This window comes from Oncorhynchus mykiss, chromosome 5 (assembly GCF_057628025.1).
Source record: "Oncorhynchus mykiss isolate SJ-2025 chromosome 5, ASM5762802v1, whole genome shotgun sequence".
Classification (NCBI taxonomy): domain Eukaryota; kingdom Metazoa; phylum Chordata; class Actinopteri; order Salmoniformes; family Salmonidae; genus Oncorhynchus; species Oncorhynchus mykiss.
The window spans coordinates 18,488,476-18,513,967 of record NC_143026.1 but is presented as its reverse complement, the minus strand read 5'-3'; the positions used below and the strand labels follow the sequence as shown (position 1 = coordinate 18,513,967).

Genomic DNA, 25,492 nt, shown 5'->3' with positions numbered 1-25,492 from the left:
TAGATCATGTGTCTGTAAGGGTCTGTAAGGGTCTGTGGTAATAGATCATGTGTCTGTAAGGGTCTGTAAGGGTCTGTGGTAATAGATGGTGTGGCTGTAAGGGTCTGTAAGGGTCTGTGGTAATAGATGGTGTGGCTGTAAGGGTCTGTGGTAATAGATCATGTGTCTGTAAGGGTCTGTAAGGGTCTGTGGTAATAGATCATGTGTCTGTAAGGGTCTGTAAGGGTCTGTGGTAATAGATCATGTGTCTGTAAGGGGCTGTAAGGGTCTGTGGTAATAGATACTGTGGATGTAAGGGTCTGTGGTAATAGATACTGTGGATGTAAGGGTCTGTAAGGGTCTGTGGTAATAGATACTGTGGATGTAAGGGTCTGTGGTAATAGATCATGTGTCTGTAAGGGTCTGTAAGGGTCTGTGGTAATAGATACTGTGGATGTAAGGGTCTGTGGTAATAGATACTGTGGATGTAAGGGTCTGTAAGGGTCTGTGGTAATAGATACTGTGGATGTAAGGGTCTGTGGTAATAGATCATGTGTCTGTAAGGGTCTGTAAGGGTCTGTGGTAATAGATACTGTGGATGTAAGGGTCTGTAAGGGTCTGTGGTAATAGATACTGTGGATGTAAGGGTCTGTGGTAATACATACTGTGGATGTAAGGGTCTGTGGTAATAGATACTGTGGATGTAAGGGTCTGTAAGGGTCTGTGGTAATAGATACTGTGGATGTAAGGGTCTGTGGTAATAGATACTGTGGATGTAAGGGTCTGTGGTAATAGATACTGTGGATGTAAGGGTCTGTAAGGGTCTGCGGTAATAGATACTGTGGATGTAAGGGTCTGTGGTAATAGATCATGTGTCTGTAAGGGTCTGTGGTAATAGATACTGTGGATGTAAGGGTCTGTAAGGGTCTGTGGTAATAGATACTGTGGATGTAAGGTTCTGAAAGGGTCTGTGGTAATAGATACTGTGGATGTAAGGTTCTGTAAGGGTCTGTGGTAATAGATGATGTGGCTGTAAGCGTCTGTGGTAATAGATGATGTGGCTGTAAGCGTCTGTGGTAATAGATGTTGTGGATGTAAGGGTCTGTAAGCGTCTGTGGTAATAGATGATGTGGCTGTAAGGGTCTGTGGTAATAGATAATGTGTCTGTAAGGGTCTGTAAGGGTCTGTGGTAATAGATGGTGTGGCTGTAAGGGTCTGTAAGGGTCTGTGGTAATAGATGGTGTGGCTGTAAGGGTCTGTGGTAATAGACAATGTGGTTTTCAGGGTCTGTAAGGGTCTGTGGTAATAGACAATGTGGTTTTCAGGGTCTGTGAGGGTCTGTAAGCGTCTGTAAGGGTCTGTGGTAATAGATAATGTGTCTGTAAGGGTCTGTAAGGGTCTGTGGTAATAGATGGTGTGGCTGTAAGGGTCTGTAAGGGTCTGTGGTAATAGATGGTGTGGCTGTAAGGGTCTGTTGTAATAGATCATGTGTCTGTAAGGGTCTGTAAGGATCTGTGGTAATAGATCATGTGTCTGTAAGGGTCTGTAAGGGTCTGTGGTAATAGATCATGTGTCTGTAAGGGTCTGTAAGGGTCTGTGGTAATAGATGGTGTGGCTGTAAGGGTCTGTAAGGGTCTGTGGTAATAGATGGTGTGGATGTAAGGGTCTGTGGTAATAGATCATGTGTCTGTAAGGGTCTGTGGTAATAGATGTTGTGGCTGTAAGGGTCTGTAAGAGTCTGTGGTAATAGACACTGTTGCTGTAAGGGTCTGTGGTAATAGACAATGTTGCTGTAAGGGTCTGTGGTAATAGATGTTGTGGCTGTAAGGGTCTGTTGTAATAGACAATGTTGCTGTAAGGGTCTATAAGGGTCAGTGGTAATAGATGTTGTGGCTGTAAGGGTCTGTAAGGGTCTGTGGTAATAGATGTTGTGGCTGTAAGGGTCTGAAAGAGTCTGTGGTAATAGACACTGTTGCTGTAAGGGTCTGTGGTAATAGACAATGTTGCTGTAAGGGTCAGTGGTAATAGATGTTGTGGCTGTAAGGGTCTGTAAGGGTCTGTGGTAATAGATGTTGTGGCTGTAAGGGTCTGTAAGAGTCTGTGGTAATAGACAATGTTGCTGTAAGGGTCTGTGGTAATAGATGGTGTGGCTGTAAGAGTCTGTGGTAATAGACAATGTTGCTGTAAGGGTCTGTTGTAATAGACAATGTTGCTGTAAGGGTCTGTTGTAATAGACAATGTTGCTGTACGGGTCTGTGGTAATAGATACTGTGGATGTAAGGTTCTGTAAGCGTCTGTGGTAATAGATGATGTGGCTGTAAGGGTCTGTGGTAATAGATACTGTGGATGTAAGGTTCTGAAAGGGTCTGTGGTAATAGATACTGTGGATGTAAGGTTCTGTAAGGGTCTGTGGTAATAGATGATGTGGCTGTAAGCGTCTGTGGTAATAGATGATGTGGCTGTAAGCGTCTGTGGTAATAGATGTTGTGGATGTAAGGGTCTGTAAGCGTCTGTGGTAATAGATGATGTGGCTGTAAGGGTCTGTGGTAATAGATAATGTGTCTGTAAGGGTCTGTAAGGGTCTGTGGTAATAGATGGTGTGGCTGTAAGGGTCTGTAAGGGTCTGTGGTAATAGATGGTGTGGCTGTAAGGGTCTGTGGTAATAGACAATGTGGTTTTCAGGGTCTGTGAGGGTCTGTAAGGGTCTGTAAGGGTCTGTGGTAATAGATGATGTGGCTGTAAGGGTCTGTGGTAATAGATAATGTGTCTGTAAGGGTCTGTAAGGGTCTGTGGTAATAGATGGTGTGGCTGTAAGGGTCTGTAAGGGTCTGTGGTAATAGATGGTGTGGCTGTAAGGGTCTGTTGTAATAGATCATGTGTCTGTAAGGGTCTGTAAGGATCTGTGGTAATAGATCATGTGTCTGTAAGGGTCTGTAAGGGTCTGTGGTAATAGATCATGTGTCTGTAAGGGTCTGTAAGGGTCTGTGGTAATAGATGGTGTGGCTGTAAGGGTCTGTAAGGGTCTGTGGTAATAGATGGTGTGGCTGTAAGGGTCTGTGGTAATAGATCATGTGTCTGTAAGGGTCTGTAAGGGTCTGTGGTAATAGATCATGTGTCTGTAAGGGTCTGTAAGGGTCTGTGGTAATAGATCATGTGTCTGTAAGGGGCTGTAAGGGTCTGTGGTAATAGATACTGTGGATGTAAGGGTCTGTGGTAATAGATACTGTGGATGTAAGGGTCTGTAAGGGTCTGTGGTAATAGATACTGTGGATGTAAGGGTCTGTGGTAATAGATCATGTGTCTGTAAGGGTCTGTAAGGGTCTGTGGTAATAGATACTGTGGATGTAAGGGTCTGTGGTAATAGATACTGTGGATGTAAGGGTCTGTAAGGGTCTGTGGTAATAGATACTGTGGATGTAAGGGTCTGTGGTAATAGATCATGTGTCTGTAAGGGTCTGTAAGGGTCTGTGGTAATAGATACTGTGGATGTAAGGGTCTGTAAGGGTCTGTGGTAATAGATACTGTGGATGTAAGGGTCTGTGGTAATACATACTGTGGATGTAAGGGTCTGTGGTAATAGATACTGTGGATGTAAGGGTCTGTAAGGGTCTGTGGTAATAGATACTGTGGATGTAAGGGTCTGTGGTAATAGATACTGTGGATGTAAGGGTCTGTGGTAATAGATACTGTGGATGTAAGGGTCTGTAAGGGTCTGCGGTAATAGATACTGTGGATGTAAGGGTCTGTGGTAATAGATCATGTGTCTGTAAGGGTCTGTGGTAATAGATACTGTGGATGTAAGGGTCTGTAAGGGTCTGTGGTAATAGATACTGTGGATGTAAGGTTCTGAAAGGGTCTGTGGTAATAGATACTGTGGATGTAAGGTTCTGTAAGGGTCTGTGGTAATAGATGATGTGGCTGTAAGCGTCTGTGGTAATAGATGATGTGGCTGTAAGCGTCTGTGGTAATAGATGTTGTGGATGTAAGGGTCTGTAAGCGTCTGTGGTAATAGATGATGTGGCTGTAAGGGTCTGTGGTAATAGATAATGTGTCTGTAAGGGTCTGTAAGGGTCTGTGGTAATAGATGGTGTGGCTGTAAGGGTCTGTAAGGGTCTGTGGTAATAGATGGTGTGGCTGTAAGGGTCTGTGGTAATAGACAATGTGGTTTTCAGGGTCTGTAAGGGTCTGTGGTAATAGACAATGTGGTTTTCAGGGTCTGTGAGGGTCTGTAAGCGTCTGTAAGGGTCTGTGGTAATAGATAATGTGTCTGTAAGGGTCTGTAAGGGTCTGTGGTAATAGATGGTGTGGCTGTAAGGGTCTGTAAGGGTCTGTGGTAATAGATGGTGTGGCTGTAAGGGTCTGTTGTAATAGATCATGTGTCTGTAAGGGTCTGTAAGGATCTGTGGTAATAGATCATGTGTCTGTAAGGGTCTGTAAGGGTCTGTGGTAATAGATCATGTGTCTGTAAGGGTCTGTAAGGGTCTGTGGTAATAGATGGTGTGGCTGTAAGGGTCTGTAAGGGTCTGTGGTAATAGATGGTGTGGCTGTAAGGGTCTGTGGTAATAGATCATGTGTCTGTAAGGGTCTGTAAGGGTCTGTGGTAATAGATCATGTGTCTGTAAGGGTCTGTAAGGGTCTGTGGTAATAGATCATGTGTCTGTAAGGGGCTGTAAGGGTCTGTGGTAATAGATACTGTGGATGTAAGGGTCTGTGGTAATAGATACTGTGGATGTAAGGGTCTGTAAGGGTCTGTGGTAATAGATACTGTGGATGTAAGGGTCTGTGGTAATAGATCATGTGTCTGTAAGGGTCTGTAAGGGTCTGTGGTAATAGATACTGTGGATGTAAGGGTCTGTGGTAATAGATACTGTGGATGTAAGGGTCTGTAAGGGTCTGTGGTAATAGATACTGTGGATGTAAGGGTCTGTGGTAATAGATCATGTGTCTGTAAGGGTCTGTAAGGGTCTGTGGTAATAGATACTGTGGATGTAAGGGTCTGTAAGGGTCTGTGGTAATAGATACTGTGGATGTAAGGGTCTGTGGTAATAGATACTGTGGATGTAAGGGTCTGTGGTAATAGATACTGTGGATGTAAGGGTCTGTAAGGGTCTGTGGTAATAGATACTGTGGATGTAAGGGTCTGTGGTAATAGATACTGTGGATGTAAGGGTCTGTGGTAATAGATACTGTGGATGTAAGGGTCTGTAAGGGTCTGCGGTAATAGATACTGTGGATGTAAGGGTCTGTGGTAATAGATCATGTGTCTGTAAGGGTCTGTGGTAATAGATACTGTGGATGTAAGGGTCTGTAAGGGTCTGTGGTAATAGATACTGTGGATGTAAGGTTCTGAAAGGGTCTGTGGTAATAGATACTGTGGATGTAAGGTTCTGTAAGGGTCTGTGGTAATAGATGATGTGGCTGTAAGCGTCTGTGGTAATAGATGATGTGGCTGTAAGCGTCTGTGGTAATAGATGTTGTGGATGTAAGGGTCTGTAAGCGTCTGTGGTAATAGATGATGTGGCTGTAAGGGTCTGTGGTAATAGATAATGTGTCTGTAAGGGTCTGTAAGGGTCTGTGGTAATAGATGGTGTGGCTGTAAGGGTCTGTAAGGGTCTGTGGTAATAGATGGTGTGGCTGTAAGGGTCTGTGGTAATAGACAATGTGGTTTTCAGGGTCTGTAAGGGTCTGTGGTAATAGACAATGTGGTTTTCAGGGTCTGTGAGGGTCTGTAAGCGTCTGTAAGGGTCTGTGGTAATAGATGATGTTGCTGTAAGGGTCTGTGGTAATAGATAATGTGTCTGTAAGGGTCTGTAAGGGTCTGTGGTAATAGATGGTGTGGCTGTAAGGGTCTGTAAGGGTCTGTGGTAATAGATGGTGTGGCTGTAAGGGTCTGTTGTAATAGATCATGTGTCTGTAAGGGTCTGTAAGGATCTGTGGTAATAGATCATGTGTCTGTAAGGGTCTGTAAGGGTCTGTGGTAATAGATCATGTGTCTGTAAGGGTCTGTAAGGGTCTGTGGTAATAGATGGTGTGGCTGTAAGGGTCTGTAAGGGTCTGTGGTAATAGATGGTGTGGCTGTAAGGGTCTGTGGTAATAGATCATGTGTCTGTAAGGGTCTGTGGTAATAGATCATGTGTCTGTAAGGGGCTGTAAGGGTCTGTGGTAATAGATACTGTGGATGTAAGGGTCTGTGGTAATAGATACTGTGGATGTAAGGGTCTGTAAGGGTCTGTGGTAATAGATCATGTGTCTGTAAGGGTCTGTAAGGGTCTGTGGTAATAGATACTGTGGATGTAAGGGTCTGTGGTAATAGATACTGTGGATGTAAGGGTCTGTAAGGGTCTGTGGTAATAGATACTGTGGATGTAAGGGTCTGTGGTAATAGATCATGTGTCTGTAAGGGTCTGTGGTAATAGATACTGTGGATGTAAGGGTCTGTAAGGGTCTGTGGTAATAGATACTGTGGATGTAAGGGTCTGTGGTAATAGATACTGTGGATGTAAGGGTCTGTGGTAATAGATACTGTGGATGTAAGGGTCTGTAAGGGTCTGTGGTAATAGATACTGTGGATGTAAGGGTCTGTGGTAATAGATACTGTGGATGTAAGGGTCTGTAAGGGTCTGTGGTAATAGATACTGTGGATGTAAGGGTCTGTGGTAATAGATCATGTGTCTGTAAGGGTCTGTAAGGGTCTGTGGTAATAGATACTGTGGATGTAAGGGTCTGTAAGGGTCTGTGGTAATAGATACTGTGGATGTATGGGTCTGTGGTAATAGATACTGTGGATGTAAGGGTCTGTAAGGGTCTGTGGTAATAGATACTGTGGATGTAAGGGTCTGTAAGGGTATGTGGTAATAGATAATGTGGCTGTAAGGGTCTGTAAGGGTCTGTAGTAATAGATGGTGTGGCTGTAAGGGTCTGTGGTAATAGATACTGTGGATGTAAGGGTCTGTGGTAATAGATACTGTGGATGTAAGGGTCTGTGGTAAATGTGTTGTGTTCCCACAGGAATGTGTCGGACTCTGTTTCATTAATTAGTGAGCTCCTTGTTAGCTAACCACTAGTGTGTGTGTGTGTGTGTGTGTGCGTGTGTGTGTTTGTGTGTGTGTGTGTGTGTGTGTGTGTGTGTGTGCGCGCATGTGTGCAAGTGTGCCACTGTTAGCCGTGGTCTTAGACCTTTAACTGGGCTCTGATAGATGGGTCTGTACTATAAAGCCTCAGGACAAAGACTCTTCGCAGGGACTTAGGTCAGCCTGATCTGAGGCCACAAGAAATGGAGACCATTTTCGAAATGCAATTACTGTTCAAATCAGTAAGATAAAATCCAATAGGATGACTTTAACACCAAGTGTAATGACAGAAGGCTTGTCATTCATTGAAAGGTCAGATAGTCAGGATAATCTTCAAACTAATGATATTTCTATGGGTCCAGAACAGTAACTCACTATACCATCATAGTGAGCACTGATCTTCATAGTTTTCATCCTTTATTCATTTTCAGAAGCAGCACAATATTCTGGTTGGTTTACTGTTCAATATTTACAGTAGTTGTTATTTTCAAAAGGCCACAGTTATTCAACAGCTAGGCGAGATGGGAAAATCTGATTGGATTCATTGGATCAAATTTCAATCCTTCCATTTTTTCCATTATCATTGTGCAGGAGAACATTATGGAAATCCTGAGAGAGGGAACAATCTCAAAGGCCCTGTGTAAGGGGGAAGAACCATCCTCACTTGGATGTGAGGTAGAGAAATCAGACTTCTGATAGCTCTGAGCAAGATTTTGAGGATTTTTTAGATCAAATACGTTTTGTTTTTGAAGGTGAGATATTCCATCTGGACGTATTCCATCTGTGAATCCTGCTGATCTATCATACAACATACACCTCTAACAGGACAGGAGCAGTGCATTATGGGGCCTGTCTGGGACCACAGAGGGGTGCATTGTTGGTAATATGTCAGGTAAGCTCTGGCCCTGTGGTAGGTGGGGGTATCCACCCGTCTGTGCAGAGCATCCACCACTCTGTCTTGTTAACAAGAGACTGTGATTCTACGGTGGCTCAAGTGTGGTGAATAACAGGAGAAGGTAATAAGTTGATCGACGGAGAGAGATCGTGCTCCGGTCACATAACAGTAAACAATTCAGCAGCCTGTATCACTGATAGTTACTATAGAGATATCCATTAAACAGGCTTTTCAAATAGAAGCATCCATTCTAGTGTATATTCAACAAGTGGCCCTCATCGTAGCCTGTAATATTTCCGGTTCAGATCAGTGTGCATGTATATTAAACCAGTGAGGTATAACAGTTGAAACCTGTGAGACGTATATATGCAAACAGACGTCGGCTGACACATGAGCAGTGAAATACAGATGAATATGTGCATCTCTCATCGCTCCCTCCCCTCTATCCCCTGCTCCTCTGATGACAAGTCGTGCTGTAATGAGTTTTGTAAAGATTTTTCAGATCGATGCTCCAATCCGTCAGCCATGGGCTCTGAGCTGTGATTCACACGCTGTTGGCCCGGCCCCCGGCGCTCAATAGATAGAGAACACACCGATTATTTTTCTCTCTCCTAGGCGAGAAGGGCCAGACTAGGCTGGTGTAGATGGTGGTGGGGTGGGGGGGGGGGGGTTGAGGTGGGGGGGAACTTTATCTGGAGACACTGATTAACTGGGAAAGAATGGCAAGCAAGGCCTCACATCGCTTTGAAACAGGAACAGCCTTGAGAGGAATGGGAGGTGTGTGTGTGGTGGGTACAGAGGCTGTGTTTACTTTCTCACAGGTAGCAGCTAGGCCTCGTGATATCATGAGGTATCGAAGAAAGAGAGAGAGAGAAGGAGAGAGAGAGGGGGGAGAGAGGGAGAGAGGGGGGAGAAAATGAGCCTGTCATATTGCTGATGTCACATTTAGTTGTATGGTATTTAGTCAGTCAATGTCAGATCCCATCAAATCATGTTGTGTGTTATCAATCAAATTCAGCCGAGAAAGCCGGAATAATCTTGTATTTAGGATTAGAGAATAAACACAATCTCTGTAACAGAGATGGATTCACACAACTCTCTGGAGCTGAGTCTTATTGTTGGGTTTCTTCTCAGAGCCCTGTCACCCTGAGGGTCTTGAACTGGGTCTTACCGTTGGGTTTCTGCTCAGAGCCCTGTCACCCTGAGGGTCTGGAACTGGGTCTTACCGTTGGGTTTCTGCTCAGAGCCCTGTCACCCTGAGGGTCTGTAACTGGGTCTTACCGTTGGGTTTCTGCTCAGAGCCCTGTCCCCCTGAGGGTCTGGAACTGGGTCTTACCGTTGGGTTTCTGCTCAGAGCCCTGTCCCCCTGAGGGTCTGGAACTGGGTCTTACCGTTGGGTTTCTGCTCAGAGCCCTGTCCCCCTGAGGGTTTGGAACTGGGTCTTACCGTTGGGTTTCTGCTCAGAGCCCTGTCCCCCTGAGGGTCCGGAACTGGGTCTTGCCGTTGGGTTTCTGCTCAGAGCCCTGTCCCCCAGAGGGTCTGGAACTGGGTCTTACCGTTGGGTTTCTGCTCAGAGCCCTGTCCCCCTGAGGGTCTGGAACTGGGTCTTACCGTTGGGTTTCTGCTCAGAGCCCTGTCCCCCTGAGGGTCTGGAACTGGGTCTTACCGTTGGGTTTCTGCTCAGAGCCCTGTCCCCCAGAGGGTCTGGGTCTTACCGTTGGGTTTCTGCTCAGAGCCCTGTCCCCCTGAGGGTCTGGAACTGGGTCTTACCGTTGGGTTTCTGCTCAGAGCCCTGTCCCCCAGAGGGTCTGGGTCTTACCGTTGGGTTTCTGCTCAGAGCCCTGTCCCTCTGTGGGTGTGTAGAGGTACCCGGTGACACCGGTGCCCCCCGCCCAGTCCTGGGGTGTGTGTGTGTCAGGGTGGAGTTGGAGTGTCTGTCCGTGGCTGGAGCGGGCCAGTAGGGTGTTCAGGCTGTTGTGGGCTCGAGGGTCATCTCCGTACCCTCTCTGCTGTTGCAGGTGGTGGTGCACGTGGCGGTTGTTGAGCCCCATTGCCGTGGTGACCGCTGCCTCGTTGACAAAGACTGAGCCGCCGTTGTCAAGATGGCCTCCAGGCTGGCAAGGAAGTGAGTCCTATGGGAGAAGAACATAGACAGAATGCCACGTTAACAGAACACTGAGCGTGAAGGACGACCACAACAAGAGCATTAACGAAACATTAGAGGTTGACCGATTATGATTTTTTTAACACCGATGCCGATTATTGGAGGACCAAAAAAAGGCAATGCCAATTAATCGGCCGATTTTTAAAATGTATTTGTAATAATGACAATTACAACAACACTGAATGAACACTTATGTTATCTTAATATAATACATCAATAAAATCAATTTAGCCTCAAATAAATCATGAAACATGTTCAATTTGGTTTATATAATGCAAAAACAAAGTGTTGGAGAAGAAAGTAAAAGTGCAATATGCGCCATGTAAGAAAGCTAACATTTAAGTTCCTTGCTCAGAACATGAGAACATCTGAAAGCTGGTGGTTCCTTTTAACATGAGTCTTCAATATTCCCAGGTACAGTATGTGCCTCACTCTCCTCCTCTTTCTCTCTCATCTACGTACTTCTCTTCGGTGTGCTATATCCAGCTCAGGTAAGATGTTCTCCTACCCCATTGATTTCATCTGTGTCAAAGCTGAGGCAGAATTAGCAGTCCAACAATAACTGCCTACTTCCGTGACAGAAAACAGGAGTTACTGCAGGCTGATCTGTATGGAAGCAGTGCAGTCTTAGGTTGTGTTCCTATTGGCACCCTATTCCCTATGGTCCCTGGTCAAAAGTAGTGCACTACAAAGGAAATAGGGTGCCATTTGGATCCATTAGCGTTTCCCTGGTGATCAGTATGGATGTAGTGTTTAGTGTTACCCTGCTAACATTTAGCCCCAGGCAGAGGGTCAGGGGGTCAGAGACAGATCCTGTGTCCTCTGTCAGATCCTCTTTAAAGAGAAGGTCTTTCTGGCAGGAGGATGGGCTTTACAGCACCTTGCCAAGCAGAGGTAGCCCAGCTCCATTGCAGCAGTGATCTTTTTGTTAATTAGAGGAAATATAATATGAATTGGTATACTTCACACTGAAAATATGGATTACAACTCTCAAATAATATTTTTGATGACAATTCAATTTTTTTGGCTATGGATTAGCTGAATAAACCATCATTGTAAATAGCCACTGTGGCTACTTGACTATGTCTGATACGTAGCAATGGCTATACTTTTGCCCATAGCTAACTCTTGTCTTAGTGTTATGGTTTATCTGTATGTTTACTAGAGGTCGACCGATTAATCGGAATGGCCGATTAATTAGGGCCGATTTCAAGCTTTCATAACAATCGGAAATCGGTATTTTTGGACACCGATTTTGCCCATTTTTGATTTTTTTTTTTACACCTTTATTTAATATTTATTTAACTAGGCAAGTCAGTTAAGAACACATTCTTATTTTCAATGACGGCCTTGGAACGGTGGGTTAACTGCCTCGTTCAGGGGCAGAACGACAGATTTTCACCTTGTCGGCTCGGGGGATTCAATCTTGCAACCTTACAGTTAACTAGTCCAACGCTCTAACCACCTGCCTCTCATTGCACTCCACGAGGAGACGCGAATGCAGTAAGCCAAGGTAAGTTGCTAGCTAGCATTAAACATATCTTATAAAAAAACAATCAATCAATCAATCCTAATCGCTAGTTAATTACACATGGTTGATGATATTACTAGTTTATCTAGCGTGTCCTGCATTGCATACAATTGATACGGTGCGTATCGTTGCTCCAATGTATACCTAAACATGAACATCAATGCCTTTCTTAAAATCAATACACAGAAGTTTATATTTTTAAACCTGCATATTTAAACCTGCATATTTAAAGAAATCCAGGTTAGCAGGCAATATTAACCAGATGAAATTGTGTCACTTCTCTTGTGTTCATTACACGCAGAGTCAGTGTATATGCAACAGTTTGGGCCACCAGAATTTTACATAATTATGACATGACATTGAAGGTTGTGCAATGTAACAGGAATATTTAGACTAATGGATGCCACCCCTTAGATAAAATACGGAACGGTTCCGTATTTCACTGAAAGAATAAACGTCTTGTTTTCGAGATGATAGTTTCCGGATTCTACCATATTAATGACCTAGGGCTCGTATTTTTGTGTGTTATTATGTTGTGACTAAGTCTATGATTTGATAGAGCATTCTGACTGAGCGATGGTAGGCAGCAGCAGGCTCGTAAGCATTCATTCAAACAGCACTTTAGTGCGTTTTGCCAGCAGCTCAAGCATAGAGCTGTTTATGACTTCAAGCCTATCAACTCCTGAGATTAGGCTAGTGTAACCGATGTGAAATGGCTAGCTAGTTAGCGGGATGCGCGCTAATAGCGTTTCAAACATCACTCGCTCTGAGACTTGGAGTAGTTGTTCCCCTTGCTCTGCATGGGTAACGCTGCTTCGAGGGTGGCTGTTGTCGCTGTGTTCCTGGTTCGAGCCCAGGTAGGGGAGAGAAAGGGACGGAAGCTATACTGTTACACTGGCAATACTAATGTGCCTATAAGAACATCCAATAGTCAAAGGTTAATGAAATACAAATGGTATAGAGGGAAATAGTCCTATAATTCCTATAATAACTACAACCTAAAACTACTTACAATATGAGACCCCCCTCCCATTCCACTCTATGCACGTTGAATCATCCCACCTGCTGAACCTCACAACACAAGCTCAACCCCACGGAGGCCTAGGCCAGGGGGCAAATGAGGTTCATGAGGTCGTTGGTTTTAACATACACCCTCCCCATAAGGTCCTGTAGAGAGGCAGGCAGAGTATAGGAACACTGTTCTATTTATACTATCTCTCTCCCCCTCTCTCTCTCCCTCTCTCTGTCTCTCCTCTCGCTTTCTCTCTGTCTCTCCTCTCGCTTTCTCTGTCTCTCTCCTCTCTCTGTCTCTCCTCTTGCTTTCTCTCTCTCTCTCCTCTCTCTGTCTCTCCTCTCGCTTTCTCTCTCTCCCTCTCTCTCTCCTCTCGCTCTCTCTCTCTGTCCCTCTGTCTCTCCTCTCACTCTCTCTCTCTCTCTCTCCCTCTCTCTCTCTGGCTCTCCTCTCGCTCTCTCTCTCTCCTCTCACGCTCTCTCCCCCTCTTTCTCCTTGCCTTTTCTCTCCTCTCCCACCTCTCTCTCCCTCTCCTATCTCCCCTTGTCCTCTCTCCCTGCCTCTCCTCTCCCCACCTCTCTCTCTGTCTCTCTCTCCCTCTCTCTCTCTCTCTATGCCTCTCCTCTCAGCTTGGGGGCATATTTCACTGCAGGCCCGCTCCACTCGCTTTTCAAACAAAGTGTCGATATGAATAATTAAAGTATTTTGGAGAGGATTGATTGGTTTGCGGCGTTCGCATGCTTTTAATTATTTTGTCGCTGGAGCTTTTATTCTCTGCGGTTTAATTATCATCAATCATGAAGTTGTTTATTAGCGAGCGGAGCTGCTGAGTGTTGAGACAGATGACGCTGAAATTGCTCTCATTACCGCAGGTCGTATATCAAGGGCCCGGATGGAGCTGCTCTGTGTGACAGAGTGGGCCACCGTAGCTTTGGCTGCTGGCTACACTTTGTCCTGGGAGAGAGAGGCACTTCTCAATAATGAACTTCTAACCCAGGGAGAAACATGACCTTGGTTCACACTCACACATACAGCAGCAGGTTGACATTTGTTGTCATGAATCTTGCCCTGGAGGCAGAACTGAGCGATTTCTGCTAGATGGGCCAGCTGCAATGTCAAAATTGGCTATATCGTAAAAATGTATGAACACAAATTAGTTTTCTAAAGTGGAACTGACAGTGTTTTAACTACTTTGCAGATATGAAACAAACAGACAATCATGATATCAGTAAAAAATATACATTTCCCAGTTTGGGAATCAAGGCTGTATCACAACCGGCCGTGATTGGGAGTCCCAAAGGGTGGCGCCCAATTGGCCCATTGTCGTCCGGGTTTGGCCATCATTGTGTAGGCCGTCATTGTAAATAAGAATTTGTTCTTAACTCACTTACCTAGTTAAATAAAGGTTCAATATAAAAACTAAAAACTTTATAAGAGGTTTTAAAAATAGGTTCTATTTGACTCAACATTCCATGATGTACACTAAGGCACTGTTGGCAGAATAGATGGATGCAGTTAAATTAATGGTCAATATAATTCACCAATACATTTCTTGGTAGTCCAAAAAATATTGCTATCAGGTTGTAATTCACAGCTGGCCTGGTACATTGTTTGCTGCCTCCATTCGGGATGCACTGTTTCAGTTTCAACAACTCAATATTTTGGGCAAAAACAGACGAATGTAACTAAGGCTGGGAATGACAATACAATCAAACTAGCAAGGGCAATGATCACAAGTCAGTCATAACACGGCTAATAGGCTAGCATATCTATTTATGTAGCAAGCTAAAAACATGGAGCCTAACGTTAGCCAGCTAGCTAGCTGCTAGGAGGATGTCATGCCATCGGAGGTAAGTGACTCATCGTTTTTCGGTGGCTATACACATCTAGAGATGCAGGTGTCATTTGGTTAGCTAGAAAGAACTTGAATGACTGTTATCCAGTTAGCATATCTCTTGCCTTTGAAAATTCACTCTGGCTATCTACTCAGATTTCAGAGCACTCTAGTCTGAGTGTGCCAGAGCACAAAATAACTGATGAATTTACGAGCGAGCAACACCCGCTGAATATGCCGGTGTCAGTAAATGTATAACATTTACATGAACATAACATGAAAACAGCCTTACCAGCTCTGCTACGGCGAGTAAAATGGTCAGATTGAGGTGTTCTCTCATTTGTGTCTGGAAGTAGCAAGCTAGCTAACTTTAGCCAGTTAGATTGGGTGCTTGGTTGGGACATGCATACATTGGCAGGCAAGCTCAAAAAGGAGAAGTAGGCTACAATTCCCCACTGTTTATCAGTGTAATTTTGACAGCCAACTAGCTGAAAAGGTTTGAGAGGGTTTATCTAATGTTCCTTCGTTAGATTTTAGCTCATCTTGCTCTGGCTAACATTAGTTGTTGATCTTGTAGTTGTTGATGTGCAATAACTGAGGGAGAGAAAGTCTACCTCTTCATGGTTGTTTGATCAATAGAACTGTAAAGTTCCCAAATGTAAGAGGACTCCAGTGGTATTTACATAATTGCACAAATCCATTCAGGTGTATTTTGGGGCTTTTGGCAAATGCGTTCTAATGATCTAAAGTCGCACTGTTGCTACTACCTGTAAACACACAGTCCCGTTCAAAGTGAATGATGGCAGGCCCGTGTGGCAAATAGCTTGTTTGTATAAAGGCCTACTGTAGCTCTGATTGGCTATAGCTCACCGTCCTGTGTAGACTCAGGTCTTGGACAAGACAGATTTTTTTATTAGGTATAATTTACTGCAGTGTCTATTAATTGTCTAAACTCTAGGTCTCTTTCCCACCACTCTATTGCTGTAGAATGTTCACAAATGCCTTAGTATACGTAATTCACAAGCATTCTGAGAATATATGAAAACGTGAAAATGACCATATTAGATGTTTTATTTTTTAAGTGTCATATGCTTCCTGTGGGTGTATGTGAACAGATTTTAATAAGATTTCATGTTGCTAAAATGTTCTACTTAAAGGTTAGGGTTAGGCATTATGTTTGATATATTTGATACCATTCAACTGATTCCAGTCATTACCATAAGCCCGTCCTCCCCAATTAATGTGCCACCAACCTCCTGTAGTTTATAATCAGATTTTATGACTTTATGACTGTGCCAGCTTGTGACCACTCTGCAGAGCTGCCTCCAGGGCAAGATTCATGACAATAAATGCCAACCCTTATAGTATATTTACTCTCAGCATCTCTCATTCACACTCATGCAGTGAGTATTAGCTACAGGCTAGGAGGCCTTCTGTGAGAACCCACTCACCCCCCTCACACACACCTGATGACAGCGGTCCAGGGGTATGACCATGACAGGCAGGCTCCTCTGTCGGCTGTGTCTCCAGCTCTGCAGCAGGTTCTGCTGGGTCTCCAGCCTCTCCCTCTCCTTCTCCACACTCCTCTGACTCTCTCTCAGCCTCTCCAGGCTCTGCTGGTACTCCTCCAGCTGCTCCTCCAGCTCTTCCCGCTCTTGTTTCAGCCTCTCAGACTCCAGGTGGCACTGTCTCTCCCTCTCCTCCAGCCTGCTCTCCAGCTCCCCCTGTTGGCTGTGGCGCGCCTGGCACTCCCTCTCCCACCGCTGTCTCTCCTGGAGGTAGGGAAAGGTTCAACAGAATCCATTAGTTGATGGTTGCTTGGGCCGCGATAAATCGTTTAATAAAAAAATATATTTTTAAACTAATAAATCCTGGCAAAGTACAATAAGAGGTGAGTGTGCATAGTAGATATACACTACCGTTCAAAAGTTTTGGGTCACTTAGAAATGTCCTTGTTTTTGAAAGAAAAGCAAAAAAAATTATGCCTAGAAGGCCAGCATCCCAGAGTCACCTCTTCACTGTTAATGTTAAGACTGGTGTTTTGCGGGTACTATGAAGCTGCCAGTTGAGGACTTGTGAGGCGTCTGTTTCTCCAACTAGACACTCTAATGTACTTGTCCTCTTGCTCAGTTGTGCACTGGGGCCTCCCACTTCTCTTTCTATTGTGGTTAGGGCCAGTTTGCGCTGTTCTGTGAAGGGAGTAGTACACATCGTTGTACGAGATCTTCAGTTTCTTCAATTTCTCGCATGGAATAGCCTTAATTTCTCAGAACAAGAATAGACTGGTGAGTTTCAGAAGAAAGATCTTTGTTTCTGTCCATTTTGAGCCTGCAATCGAACCCACAAATGCTGATGCTCCAGATACTCAACTAGTCTGAAGAAAGCAGTTTTATTGCTTCTTTAATCAGAACAACAGTTTTCAGCTGTGCTAACATAATTACAAAAGGGTTTTCTAACTAGCCTTTTAAAATTATAAACTTGGATTAGCTAACACAATGTGCCATTGGAACACAGGAGTGATGGTTGCTGATAATGGGCCTCTGTACACCTATGCAAATAGCCGTTTCCAACTACAATAGTCATTTGCAACATTAACAATGTCTACACTGTATTTCTGATCAATTATATATTTTTTTAACGGACACATTTTTTTGCTTTTATTTCAAAAACAAGGACACGGTAGTGTATGCTTACTTATTTACTGTGGGGAGAAAAACGCTACACATAAAATATCACTTAAATTTGCCTTTTTCGATAATGTGATTCCCTTATTTTGGAATCGATAAGGTCGCCCTAAATTCATTAATCAATTCATTGATTAATCTAACTTATCCTACCTGGTGCAGCCTGCCCTGCAGCCGTACCGCTGCCGCCACCTCCTCACGGCGCTTCTCCAGGTTACGCTGCTTCTCCTGCTCCTGCAGAGCGTTGCCACGGAGACATGGGGTGTGTGGTCTCGGAGAGCGGGGGGAGTGGCGGTCACGCTCATGGAGGAGGAACTTCTGAACCTCGTAGAAACTGTCTTGGATGGTTACCGCCGCCTGCAGAGAGGAAACAAATATGTGACGATAACGTGACTGAATGGCTGACTGGCTGGCTGACTGGCTGGCTGACTGGCTGGCTGAATGGCTGACTGACTGGCTGACTGAATGGCTGACTGGCTCATTGACTGACTGACTGACTGACTGACTGAATGGCTGACTGGCTGGCTGAATGGCTGACTGGCTGGCTGAATGGCTGACTGGCTGGCTGACTGGCTGGCTGAATGGCTGACTGAATGGCTGACTGGCTGACTGAATGGCTGACTGGCTGGCTGACTGGCTGCCTGAATGGCTGACTGAATGGCTGACTGGCTCATTGACTGACTGGCTGACTGAATGGCTGACTGGCTGGCTGAATGGCTGAATGGCTGACTGGCTCATTGACTGACTGACTGACTGACTGACTGACTGGCTGGCTGACTGACTGGCTGGCTGAATGGCTGACTGGCTCATTGACTGACTGACTGACTGACTAACTCATTGACTAGCTGGCTGGCTGACTATCTGACTATTTGGCTGGCTGGCTGTCTGACTGGTTGGTCGGCTGGATGGCTGGCTCTTATTGTCTGGTTTGCCGGGTGGATGGCTGACTGACTGACTAGCTGGTTGGATGGCTGACTGATTGACTCATTGACTGATTGACTGGCTGACTAGCTGGCCAATTGGCTGGCTGGCTGGCTGCTGACTGACTGGGATCAACGCAGCCATTCAAATGGGTCCACACTGGGCCAACCGTCGATGGCCATGTGTGGCTCCAAGCCAAGGTTAATGGGGGCAATAGAAGCAGGTGATTTGAATACCAAAAATGGGTCAGTCGACATTGTGACAGTCAACGGCAAACCAAATACTCACTGGTACTTTAAGGCTGAGCTACATATTGTTAGGCCAAGCAGGCCTAGAACACATGTATAGACTGCATACAAACACATACCAATATACAAGAAATGTCACTATGTACAGTAGGCTACACACACACACACCCGCAAACACACACGCTTCACATTACTAACACAAACACATACTGTGCACACACCAAACAGAATAGACTCCATCTACATCAACACATCAAATGCTCCCTGTGCAGAGCAGGAGAAAAGTCTCTCTCTCCTCTGGTCTCTCTCCCACTAAGAATAGGATAATTGGGTTCCTCTCTCCAGCAGCTTACTGCCTGGCTGTCTGGCGTTTCAAGCTTCAGACAATCCAGCTGATTGTTGGATCTCTGTTTACAGAAGCTGTGGTGCAGCCAGGCAAATACATATACACACGTATAGACGCACGTGCGGGCACATACAGTGAGGGAAAAAAGTATTTGATCCCCTGCTGATTTTGTACGTTTGCCCACTGACAAATAAATGATCAGTCTATAATTTTAATGGTGGATTTATTTGAACAGTGAGAGACAGAATAACAACAAAAAATCCAGAAAAACGCGTGTCAAAAATGTTATAAATTGATTTGCATTTTAATGGAGGGAAATAATAATTTGACCCCCTCTCAATCAGAAAGATTTCTGGCTCCCAGGTGTCTTTTATACGGGTAACAAGCTGAGATTAGGAGCACACTCTTAAAGGGAGTGCTCCTAATATCAGTTTGTTACCTGTGTAAAAGACACCTGTCCACAGAAGCAATCAATCAATCAGATTCCAAACTCTCCACCATGGCCAAAACCAAAGAGCTCTCTAAGGATGTCAAGTACAAGATTGTAGACCTACACAAGGCTGGAATGGGCTACAAGACCGTCGCCAAGCAGCTTGGTAAGAAGGTGACAACAGTTGGTACGATTATTCCCAAATGGAAGAAACACAAAATAACTGACAATCTCCCTCGGCCTGGGGCTCCATGCAAGATCTCACCTCGTGGAGTTGCAATGATCATGAGAACGGTGAGGAATCAGCCCAGAACTACACGGATCTTGTCAATGATCTCAAGGCAGCTGGGACCATAGTCACCAAGAAAACAATTGGTAACACACTGCGCCGTGAAGGACTGAAATCCTGCAGCGCCCGCAAGGTCCCCTTGCTCAAGAAAGCACATATACATGCCCGTTTGAAGTTTGCCAATGAACATCTGAATGATTCAGAGGACAACTGGGTGAAAGTGGTGTGGTCAGATGAGACCAAAATTGAGCTTTTTGGCATCAACTCAACTTGCCGTGTTTGGAGGAGGAGGAATGTTGCCTATGACCCCAAGAACACCATCCCCACCGTCAAACATGGAGGTGGAAACATTATACTTTGGGGGTGTTATTCTGCTAAGGGCACAGGACAACTTCACCGCATCAAAGGGACGATAGACGGGGCCATGTACCGTCAAATCTTGGGTGAGAACCTCCTTCCCTCAGCCAGGGCATTGAAAATGGGTCGTGGATGGGTATTCCAGCATGACAATGACCCAAAACACACGGCCAAGGCAACAAAGGAGTGGCTCAAAAAGAAGCGCATTAAGGTCCTGGAGTGGCCTAGCCAGTCTCCAGACCATAATCCCATAGAAAATCTGTGGAGGGAGCTGAAGGTTCGAGTTGTCAAAGGTCAGCCTCAAAACCTTAATGAATTGGAGAAGATCTGCAAAGAGGAGTGGGACAAAATCCCTCCTGAGATGTGTGCAAACCTGGTGGCCAACTACAAGAAATGTCTGACCTCTGTGATTGCCAACAAGGGTTTTGCCACCAAGTAAGTCATGTTTTGCAGAGGGGTCAAATACTTATTTCCCTCATTAAAATGCAAATCAATTTATAACATTTTTGACATGCGTTTTTCTGGATTTTTTTGTTGTTATTCTGTCTCTCACTGTTGAAATAAATCCACCATTAAAATTATAGACTAATCATTTCTTTGTCAGTGGGCAAACGTACAAAATCAGCAGGGGATCAAATACTTTTTTTCCCTCACTATACACTGTGAAGGACGACCCTCCCACTCTGTCTGCCGTATTCTGTCTTTGTTATTGTTTCCTTATTAGGATGCCGGTGGGCGGAGTTGAGAGGGTCGTCAGCTTCATGGGAAACACCTGGGCCAGGTGTCTCCCAGGATAAATAGACCTCTTCCACATTCATGGAGGAGACTCTCTCCATGCAGACACCTTTGTAGATTGTGTTGTGGTTCTTAGTGGCCTTTTGTTTGTTTGCTTTGGCATCTTTCAACACCCTGCATTATCACATTCATGCATGCAAAACACTCACTTACACTACTGATTACACACACCATTGTATATTTTCCTTAGTTGCTTTAGTTAATAAATATATATTTTGTTACTCCTTATCTCCACGTTGTCTCCCTTTGTTACGGGCTTTGAGCCGGTTCGTGACAACACACACACACACACATACATACTAAGACTGCAACCTGAATGTGGCACTAAAACAGGATATATTTGTTCCTGCTGAGAAGACACTGGGTCTGTGTGTCGAATGGAAATTAGTGGCTGAGATGAGATACACAGGGTGTGCTTGTGTGTGCGTGTGCGTGTGTGATTCACCTCCCATAGGGATAAGCTCACCTGTAGACTATAGAGTAACTGGGTCAAGCTTTGGACACTGTGGGACACCTGTTATTGAGGAAGACAACCACAGTTAACACGTGATAAACAGTAGCTAATAGTCAGGCTTTCATCTCACTTTATGAGGATCTTCTCATGACTTCATCCTTCCACAAATAACATTCCCTCTATAAGAACCCTCGATAAAATACAAATAAATGGATTGGTTCTAGTACTCCTGTGTTAGTGAGTGAGAATGGAGAGTTTCACTCTCCTACAGATGTAGGATCTTAATTTGAGCCAGCTTGCAGGAAAATAATCCTACAGCGACAGGAAATGTCAATTATTATGTGGATTATAACTAATGGAGTTGATATATTTTCCGTAAGAGAAAATAAGGTATGACATTTAAAAGTGGAACATACAAACTTCAGAAGCTTTTTTAAACCTTACACTACAAATTCTCATGCAACAGGGTGTTGAAATTACAATCCTGCATCGGTAATATGTTGCACTCTCCTAGATGGCCGAACCTGCATAAGACGCTATTGGCTTCCTCCAGCATTACACTGCAGTCATGGTTCCATGTAATGGTGAGACTGCAGTAGAGTCTCCTCTCATCACAAGGCACATTTTCTAAGTAGAGTCCATTTGTCTGAGGAGTCTATGTGATAGTGTACATATACCACCACCTTGTGGTCCGATAGTGTATGTAGACCCACTCTGTACACTACGTTACCTCACAGCTTCCAGTCAATACTTATTTTTCTTATCACAGTTCTTTACCTCACGGCCAGGGCACACATAAAGATGCTAACGATAGCACAAACGTGTCCGAGGAAATTGGGATATAATTCTCTACATCTATTTTTAATGAGACGGTACCTTTGAAAGCTAAATTGACTTTCTCCTGTATTATTAAGATATTAATAATTTATCACATCAAGGCTGAAATGTAATTCTAATAGATGGTGTTAAATTATTCAAACAACTGTTGGGATTGTTGAGCCACCATGAGAAGCGAAGGAGGAAGGTGAGAAGTCAAGGCCAAAATGAACACTGAACGTAGTACACATTTCAGCAGCTCAAGACTACAACAAGCCTATGGCTTCAACTGCAAAGCCCATTGGCATTTTAACCTCTTGGTGTGATGGCTACGGTGTTGGACTGACAGTCACAGAGACCAGGGTTGAAGCCCTGTCGGGTTAGCCCTGAATTCGCTACAATATCTATGGTATATAGCTAAGACAACACTGCATAGGAGACCTACCTTAAGGTTGATATTATTAGTCAGGGACTGCAGTACAAGGACTTGGGAGGCTGACTCCCCATCCCTGGTATTAGGGTCCCCAAGAGAGGCTTCCGCATCTGAGGGGGTGTCCAGGGGGGTAGGAGGGCAGGCTGGGGACACAGGGTGTGACAGGGGGTCCCTGGGAGGGCTGCAGGAGCTGAAGGGGGAAAAGGTCAGCGAGGACAGAGTGGTCCTCAGGTTCTCAGCTGGAGAGAGAGGGGGGGGGGGATACCCACAGAGAAACAGAGTAAGACATTGGACACTCTACAACAGGAAATGGACAACATGTTCAAGAAGCTAACGATGGTCAGTGAGTCTTATACTGAGGTATATTGTCTCACCCTCTCTGAGCGCGGCAGTAAGCAGTACTGCAGCCTGGGGCACCTCCTCTGGGTTTGGCTGGACCAGTAGGTGTGGCTCAGGATGTGGTTCCTGGGGGGCCTCGCCCCTCAGGACAGACAGGTCAGCATAGATCTGTAGCTTCTCCTCCAGACTGGAGCATATCTGATAATCCTGACTGGATAGGGTCTCTGGTAGATAACACATTAATACACTATCATTAACAAAGTCAATAATCATGAATAAACAGACTAGAACAGATCTGATTGTCCGGACTGGACAGGTTCTTTGGCAGATAACACATTCATGTCTTTCCCTGGAGATCAATTCAATCTCCACTGAGTTAGGTTCATCTGATTTTAGTTTTGTTTGCCTCTCATGTGGAATGATCTCCAAAAGTCCTTGAAGTTGGCGGAGTAATGTGTTTGTTTCATATGATTGTGTTCTGCTTTTCGTGTTGTGTGTCTGCTTTTTCATGTGTTCTGTAATTGACATGTATATATAGACATGTATAGTGTAATTGCTGTTTACTGATGTGTTCATGCAGGGCCCATCTGCAAAAGGGACCGTGGTCTTAGTATGACTCCCTGCTTAAATAAAGGTTCAATAAAATGAATAAACTATAATTAATATATCTGTGGCTTCTCCTACAGACTGAATGAGATCTGATGGTCCTGACTGTACAGGTTCTCTGACACAACAACAAAACAGAAATACTTCACAGTAGTAATACACAATAAACATTTTAATACACAATCAACACACAATATCTCAGGCTCTGACAGAATAACACCACATACATTCAATAAATCCCAATCAACACAAAATACCTCAGGCTCTGATACAATAAATCATAATCAACACTCAGAAATCGCAGTAGCAGCGGTAATGCCAGTCACCAACAGATATAGAAGTACAGGGAATATGACAGACAAGCTATATATAGGTTATGGATATAAATACCCTGTAGTTTGTGTATCTTCTGGACTCTGGCCTCAGCTGTTCTTCTCTCCTCTTCTGACTCATTAGTGTTCTCCTCCTCTTCCTCTGGACAGCTGGACAGACTTTTTTAGGCACACACACACATCCAGAGAGAGAGAGAGAGAGAGAGAGAGAGAGAGAGAAAGAGAGAGAGCGAGAGAGAAAGAGAGAGACCCCCCACCCACACACTCCCACACCCCTCCCTCCCCTGACTGACCTCTCTACTGCCTCTCTGATTAGTCTCATCCAGGTGTTGCGTTCGTCTTTCGAGGAAGTGTGGACCTCGTACATCTCTGGCCCTGCGGCCGACGCACTGATCAGAAACATCCCTCTCTCCTCATTGGCTACCTCTCTGACGATCAGCTTCTGGAGAGAGATCACTGGGGGCTTCTGGTCCTGAGGAGCACAGACAGACAGAATGGGAGGATGACAGCGTATTAGTAAAGTTCATGAAAACAGAGGGCCAACATTCACAGATGTAGGGGATGACATGTCTTTTTGAGTCCCAATCCCCCACATAAGATAAGAGATTGTGTATTACTCCATCCAGGATGACATGTCTTTTTGAGTCCTAATCCCCCACATAAGATAAGAGATTGTGTATTACCCCATCCAGGATGACATGTCTTTTTGAGTCCTAATCCCCCACATAAAATAAGAGATTGTGTATTACCCCATCCAGGATGACATGTCTTTTTGAGTCCTAATCCCCCACATAAGATAAAGAAGAGCAGAGAGCAGTAGCCCAAAGCTATCAGACTTAGTCTAAAGGAACTGAATTGAAGTGTAGAGTTTATTTTGTCTTATTCCATTAAAGTGATGCTCCAGAGGCTTTGTATAATTTCAGCCAGTAGTTTTGAAAGTAGTGCTCACGAGACAAAACTGAAACTTGTGTCCTTCGTCCTCCATTTCATTTAGCAGATACTCTTATCCAGAGCAACTAGGGTTAGGTGCCTTGCTCAAGGGCACATTAACAGATCTTTCACCTAATCGGCAAGGTGATTCGAAACCAGTGACTCTTCGGTTTCTGGCTCAACACGCTGACATGCTAGGCTACCTACCGCCATGTTACGTCCTGCAATATGTAATGAATTTGTAAGTGCTTAAGATCCCGGACTGCATCTTTAACAGCAAATGTCACAAGATCCTTTCATAGACATACCACAGCAGCGAATATGAACTTCTGGTCTTTCTCCTGGAGGAAGATCAGTGTGTCTGTCAGAAGGAGAGCCAGGACATCTGCAGAGATATGACACAAGACAGTTGTAAACAATGCAATCCATTATCAATATTATCATTACTGTGAAATGGATTGATTGATTGACTGATTGATTGTTTGGGTTGATTGATTGACCAGTGTGTGAGACCTTTGAGTCGTCCAGTGGCGGTCTTCCACAGTAACAGGCCTTGGTGTTTGAGGGTCTGGCCTGGCCCCAGAACATCCTGCTTTCTGAAGGTGTGCCCGTTCTTCAGCTTGGCAAAGCTCCGATTCTCCATCCTGTTCAGAACATCCTGTAACCGCTGACCCTGCTCAAACTCACTGACCATCAGGTCAACTGCCGCGATCACTTCCTTGATCAGAACCAGAGCTCTGGAAAGGTCCATGTGCTCCTCACTGTCCACTGAGAGAGGGAGAGGGGGGAGGGGAGGGAGGGGGAGAGAGAGAGAGAGAGAGAGAGAGAGAGAGACAGAGAGAGAGACACAGAGAGAGAGAGAGAGAGAGGGAGAAAATATTTGGGCACATTGAAGTTGTAAGCGCAATACTATACATCCAGTTACCATCATATCAGTATGGAAGTTATATTTCAAATACAGCACATTGTTGACCTTTTGTCAAAGTCTTCATGTAATCTCTGACTGTAACTGTTACTCTAACTGCTG

The 25,492-nt window shown here is 44.6% G+C and overlaps 1 protein-coding gene across 6 annotated transcripts in view; it reads right to left on the bottom strand.

Annotated features, from left to right (window-relative positions):
- LOC110522814 (Rho guanine nucleotide exchange factor 28a) overlaps positions 1-25,492 on the bottom strand; it is a 111,268-nt gene that overhangs the window by 9,894 nt on the left and 75,882 nt on the right. For all 6 annotated transcript variants that reach the window (XM_090234068.1, XM_036976985.2, XM_036976986.2 and 3 more), the window contains 10 exons: positions 24,979-25,233; positions 24,774-24,850; positions 23,829-24,007; positions 23,594-23,685; positions 22,633-22,821; positions 22,271-22,497; positions 21,022-21,069; positions 17,323-17,526; positions 15,952-16,257; positions 9,764-10,076 (listed from right to left, as the gene is read on the bottom strand). In XM_090234068.1, coding sequence (XP_090090194.1) covers positions 9,764-10,076; positions 15,952-16,257; positions 17,323-17,526; positions 21,022-21,069; positions 22,271-22,497; positions 22,633-22,821; positions 23,594-23,685; positions 23,829-24,007; positions 24,774-24,850; positions 24,979-25,233 — 1,890 coding nt within the window. The remainder of the gene's footprint in view (positions 1-9,763; positions 10,077-15,951; positions 16,258-17,322; positions 17,527-21,021; positions 21,070-22,270; positions 22,498-22,632; positions 22,822-23,593; positions 23,686-23,828; positions 24,008-24,773; positions 24,851-24,978; positions 25,234-25,492) is intronic.